The sequence below is a fragment of the Protobothrops mucrosquamatus genome, unplaced genomic scaffold (assembly GCF_001527695.2).
Source record: "Protobothrops mucrosquamatus isolate PMUCROS unplaced genomic scaffold, P.Mucros_1.0 scaffold3820, whole genome shotgun sequence".
Lineage (NCBI taxonomy): Eukaryota > Metazoa > Chordata > Lepidosauria > Squamata > Viperidae > Protobothrops > Protobothrops mucrosquamatus.
Window position 1 is genome coordinate 26,626 of NW_015389772.1, and position 6,053 is coordinate 32,678.

The following is a 6,053-nucleotide window of genomic DNA, read 5'->3' on the forward strand; positions in this document are numbered from 1 at the left end:
GGTCGGCCTGCTCCGTCTCTGCCGCTTGCCAGCTACGCCTCGGCCGGCGCAGGGGGCGGAACCACGCATGCGCGGCGCTCCCGGGCAGGGAAAGTCCTCGACTTACGACCGGTTGGGTAGTCCTCGACTTACGACCGGTTTAGTCCTCGACTTACGACCGGTTGGGGGGTCGCGGCATTAAAAAGGTTGAGAACCACTGTTCTAAACATTTCAGATGAGAAATTGCTTTCTTTCCCAGGATGGCCATTTCTTTGGTCAAATCTCTTCTCCTACAAATCAACTTTTTTTGGCAAGAGAATTGACAACAGCTCCTGCAGGGGGGCCATTGCTCAGGGCTTAAAAGCATCATCACTGAAGAAGAAGTCAGAGACTCTAGTCTGAGCAAATTCATCACAGCAAGAGAACCCCGCAACAGAGCCGCACTCACAACCCCTTCCCGCCACAACCTCACCTCTCTTCCTGGGGCATGCCTCTATGGATGGCAATGGCTGGGAAGTTCTGCTCCACCAAGAGTTGGGCCAGAGCTATGCAACGCTGCACAGATTTCACAAAGATGACCACCTAGGCAAAAGAAGAGAAAAGTCAACCCCACTAGTTCGTAAGGAACACCAGTGAACCTTGCTCAGTTATATTTTGGGGAAGCCCCTCTGACAACTCCAGAGTTTGTACAAAGTGGCATTTAGCTTTTATTCTTCAGAGCAATGTAAGCAAACCTCCTGTCTTGACAAGGCTACTTTTTTTTTTTTTTGGCCCAAAATTTAGATGCGACAGTTGTAGCAGAATCAGCCAACTCCCGGCGTTCAATTAAGAACCTCAAATTGTCTTTAAAGATGAACAGAAATTCTTATGATCACAAGCGGGGTCGGAATTTTCCTTGCTTAGCAGATGGCTGGTTAAATGAATCAAAGCCGCTTTTATGAGTTGTGCCTTGGTTAAGCAAATCACTGCCGTTGTTAAGTGAATCACGCCGCCGTGAAGCTACGCTGGTTTCCCCAACTAACTTTGCTTGTTGGAAGCCGGCTGGGAAGGTCACGGATGGATCACACGATTCAGGGACGCTGCAAATACAGGCAGTCCTTGACTTTCAACAATTAAGCCCAAAGTTTCAATTTTCTAAGTCAGGGCTCCTCAAACATGGCCACTTGAAGACTTGTGGACTTCAACTCCCAAAATTCCCCAGCCAGCATGGCTGGCTGGGGAATTCTGGGAATTGGAAGTCCACAAGTCTTCAAGTGGCCATGTTTGAGGACCCCTGTTCTAAGTGAAACATTTAAGTGAATTTCGCCTCATTTTACAACCTTTCTTGCTATAGTTAAGTGAACCACTGCAGTTGTTACAATTAGTAACACGGTTGTTAAGTGAACCTGGCGTCCCTATGGACCTTGTCAGGAGGTCGCAAAAGCCGATCGCACGACCCGCGGGAGGCTGCAATCGTCATAAATACGAGTCAAGTTGCCAAGAGGGCACGTTTTGATCCCATGACCTTGGGGAACACCACAATGCTCGCAAAGTGTGGAAAAAAAATAATAATCACATGTCACTTTGTTCGATGCCGTTGTTTAACTTTGGACAGTCACTAAACGAACTGTCGTTAAGTCGAGGACTACCTGGAGAAGGCTGATTGCCAAGTGCCCCGAGTTTTGATCACATGACCGTGGGGATACTATAATGGTTGTTAAGCATGAGGACCAGATGACACTTCCCCCCCCCCAGTGCCATTATAACTTTGAATGCTGGCTAAATAAATGGGTTATAAGTTGAGAATAGAATAAAATAGAAGCTGGAAGGGACCTTGGAGGTCTTCTAGTCCAGCCCCCTGTTCAAGCAGGAGAACCTATACCAGTGATGACGAACCTTTTAGAGACCGAGTGCCCAAAACTGGCCCCGCCCACACTCCACCTCCTGCCCCGCCCCCACCCCGCCTACCCACAGGGCCACTCACTGCCTCCAGGGCTCCGATCGCCCAGGCATCCCAAGCAGTGCCATTGCGGCCACGCCCTCTGCCCGCGCCCCGCAGCATCAACTGTGCGCGATGGGGCGTGAGGGCAGAGTCTTGTCCACGCTGCCTGGCTGCCATGTCCTTGGCTGCGCTGCTCCGCGTGGGCCACGCTCAGGGACAACATTCCTCCAGGGGGGCTGCTGAGGAGGAGGGGGCCACAGGGGGAGAAGGCAAGGCTGGGGCAACAGCACGTGTGCCCACAGAGAGGGCTCCGAGTGCCGCCTCTGGCACGCGTGCCATAGGTTCGCCACCACTGACCTATACCGTCACAGACAGGTGAATGTCTAGTCTCTTCTTAAAAATCTCCAGTGATGGAGCGCCCACGATTCCTGGGGGTGAGCTGTTCCTACAGGGCTACCTGCACTGGATTTAACCAGCTCTGGCCTCTCCCACATACACCACACCCCCACTCCCACCCCCACCCCAGGCTCTATTCCCAGAAAGCACCTGATTGAACTCCAGCACATCAAGCAGGTCAAACAGCTTGCGGTTCTTCTCGTTGTCTTTCAGTTTGACATAATACTGCTGCAGACCGTGCAGCGTCAGCTTGGTCTCGTCATCCACGAAGATCTCCATAGGCTGAGAAGCAAATCCAGGGCCAGTTAGACCAAGGGTAAGACTGACCTGGGCTTGGAGGGGACAGGGAGGGTGGGGGGAAGGACAAGAAGCGCAGATCTGCACAGGAGCAACTTTCCCCCTACCACAGAGACGACGGGGGTCCTGCCCCTTAGAACGGGTCCAGGAAACAAACCCTAACTCCTTCCAACAAGAACAACTCAAAAAAAAGCCCAATCTAATTACGTTAAAAATTCGAATCCTGGGTAAAGCCATGCAATTAAAAATAAATACATACGAGCACCAGGATAATAGCAAACTAGAATTTGTTTAATAAAAATGCTGAGCTTTCGTCGGCCAGCACTGCCGACATCATCAGAGCACGACATCATCAAAGCATTGACTTGCTTTCGTGCTCTGATGATGTCGGCAGTGCTGGCCGACGAAAGCTCAGCATTTTNGGGGTCGCCAAGCAAGGCTGTCCGCCATTTTTTTCCCCTTTTCCGGCGGGTGCCTTACCTCCCTTGAGCTGGGCCAGCTGGTGGTCGGCCTGCTCCGTCTCTGCCGCTTGCCAGCTACGCCTCGGCCGGCGCAGGGGGCGGAACCACGCATGCGCGGCGCTCCCGGGCAGGGAAAGTCCTCGACTTACGACCGGTTGGGGGGTCGCGGCATTAAAAAGGTTGAGAACCACTGTTCTAAACATTTCAGATGAGAAATTGCTTTCTTTCCCAGGATGGCCATTTCTTTGGTCAAATCTCTTCTCCTACAAATCAACTTTTTTTTGGCAAGAGAATTGACAACAGCTCCTGCAGGGGGGCCATTGCTCAGGGCTTAAAAGCATCATCACTGAAGAAGAAGTCAGAGACTCTAGTCTAAGCAAATTCATCACAGCAAGAGAACCCCGCAACAGAGCCGCACTCACAACCCCTTCCCGCCACAACCTCACCTCTCTTCCTGGGGCATGCCTCTATGGATGGCAATGGCTGGGAAGTTCTGCTCCACCAAGAGTTGGGCCAGAGCTATACAACGCTGCACAGACTTCACAAAGATGACCACCTAGGCAAAAGAAGAGAAAAGTCAACCCCACTAGTTCGCAAGGAACACCAGTGAACCTTGCTCAGTTATATTTTGGGGAAGCCCCTCTGACAACTCCGGAGTTTGTCCAAAGTGGCATTTGGCTTTTATTCTTCAGAGCAATGTAAGCAAACCTCCTGTCTTGACAAGGCTACTTTTTTTTTTTTTTTTGGGCCCAAAATTTAGATGCGACAGTTGTAGCAGAATCAGCCAGCTCCCAGCGGTTCAATTAAGACCCTCAAATTGTCTTTAAAGATGAACAGAAATTCTTGACTTATGATCACAAGCGGGGTCGGAATTTTCCTTGCTTAGCAGATGGCTGGTTAAATGAATCAAAGCCGCTTTTATGAGTTGTGCCTTGGTTAAGCAAATCACTGCCGTTGTTAAGTGAATCACGCCGCCGTGAAGCTACGCTGGTTTCCCCAACTAACTTTGCTTGTTGGAAGCCGGCTGGGAAGGTCACGGATGGATCACACGATTCAGGGACGCTGCAAATACAGGCAGTCCTTGACTTTCAACAATTAAGCCCAAAGTTTCAATTTTCTAAGTCAGGGCTCCTCAAACATGGCCACTTGAAGACTTGTGGACTTCAACTCCCAGAATTCCCCAGCATTCTGGGAGTTGGAAGTCCACAAGTCTTCAAGTGGCCATGTTTGAGGAGCCCTGTTCTAAGTGAAACATTTAAGTGAATTTCGCCTCATCTGTTACAACCTTTCTTGCTATAGTTAAGTGAACCACTGCAGTTGTTACAATTAGTAACACGGTTGTTAAGTGAACCTGGCGTCCCTATGGACTTTGTCAGGAGGTCGCAAAAGCCGATCGCACGACCCGCGGGAGGCTGCAATCGTCATAAATACCAGTCAAGTTGCCAAGAGGGCACGTTTTGATCCCGTGACCTTGGGGAACACCACAATGCTCGCAAAGTGTGGAAAAAAAATAATAATCACATGTCACTTTGTTCGATGCCGTTGTTTAACTTTGGACAGTCACTAAACGAACTGTCGTTAAGTCGAGGACTACCTGGAGAAGGCTGATTGCCAAGTGCCCCGAGTTTTGATCACATGACCAGTGGGGATACTGTAACGGTTGTTAAGCATGAGGACCAGATGACACCTTTTCCCCCCCCCTAGTGTCATTATAACTTTGAATGCTGGCTAAATAAATGGGTTATAAGTTGAGAATAGAATAAAATAGAAGAGAAGCTGGAAGGGACCTTGGAGGTCTTCTAGTCCAGCCCCCTGTTCAAGCAGGAGAACCTATACCAGTGATGACGAACCTTTTAGAGACCGAGTGCCCAAAACTGGCCCCGCCCACACTCCACCTCCTGCCCCGCCCCCACCCCGCCTACCCACAGGGCCACTCACTGCCTCCAGGGCTCCGATCGCCCAGGCATCCCAAGCAGTGCCATTGCGGCCACGCCCTCTGCCCGCGCCCCGCAGCATCAACTGTGCGCGATGGGGCGTGAGGGCAGAGTCTTGTCCACGCTGCCTGGCTGCCATGTCCTTGGCTGCGCTGCTCCGCGTGGGCCACGCTCAGGGACGACATTCCTCCAGGGGGGCTGCTGAGGAGGAGGGGGCCACAGGGGGAGAAGGCAAGGCTGGGGCAACAGCACGTGTGCCCACAGAGAGGGCTCCGAGTGCCGCCTCTGGCACGCGTGCCATAGGTTCGCCACCGACCTATACCGTCACAGGCAGGTGAATGTCTACTCTCTTCTTAAAAATCTCCAGTGATGGAGCGCCCACGATTCCTGGGGGTGAGCTGTTCCTACAGGGGCTACCTGCACTGGATTTAACCAGCTCTGGCCTCTCCCACGTACACCACACCCCCACCCCCACCCCAGGCTCTATTCCCAGAAAGCACCTGGTTGAACTCCAGCACATCAAGCAGGTCAAACAGCTTGCGGTTCTTCTCGTTGTCTTTCAGTTTGACATAATACTGCTGCAGACCGTGCAGCGTCAGCTTGGTCTCGTCATCCACGAAGATCTCCATAGGCTGAGAAGCAAATCCAGGGCCAGTTAGACCAAGGGTAACACTGACCTGGGCTTGGAGGGGACAGGGAGGGGGGGGAGGACAAGAAGCGCAGATCTGCACAGGAGCAACTTTCCCCCTACCACAGAGACGACGGGGGTCCTGCCCCTTAGAACGGGTCCAGGAAACAAACCCTAACTCCTTCCAACAAGAACAACTCAAAAAAAAGCCCAATCTAATTACGTTAAAAATTCAAACCCTGGGTAAAGCCATGCAATTAAAAATAAATACATACGAGCACCAGGATAATAGCAAACTAGAATTTGTTTAATAAAAATGCTGAGCTTTCGTCGGCCAGCACTGCCGACATCATCAGAGCACGACATCATCAAAGCATTGACTTGCTTTCGTGCTCTGATGATGTCGGCAGTGCTGGCCGACGAAAGCTCAGCATTTT

General features: G+C 51.3%; 1 protein-coding gene across 3 annotated transcripts in view; it reads right to left on the reverse strand.

Moving 5' to 3' along the window:
• Nucleotides 1-6,053, reverse strand: part of DDX39B (DExD-box helicase 39B) — a 24,454-nt gene that overhangs the window by 6,185 nt on the left and 12,216 nt on the right. For 2 of the 3 annotated variants that reach the window (XM_029286478.1, XM_015827627.1), the window contains exons 7-8: nt 5,489-5,620; nt 452-561 (exon numbers count right to left, since the gene is read on the reverse strand). In XM_029286478.1, coding sequence (XP_029142311.1) covers nt 452-561; nt 5,489-5,620 — 242 coding nt within the window. Of the gene's footprint in view, nt 1-451; nt 562-3,500; nt 3,611-5,488; nt 5,621-6,053 lie in introns of all 3 variants that reach the window. The other variant, XM_015827625.1, reaches the window with a different exon arrangement.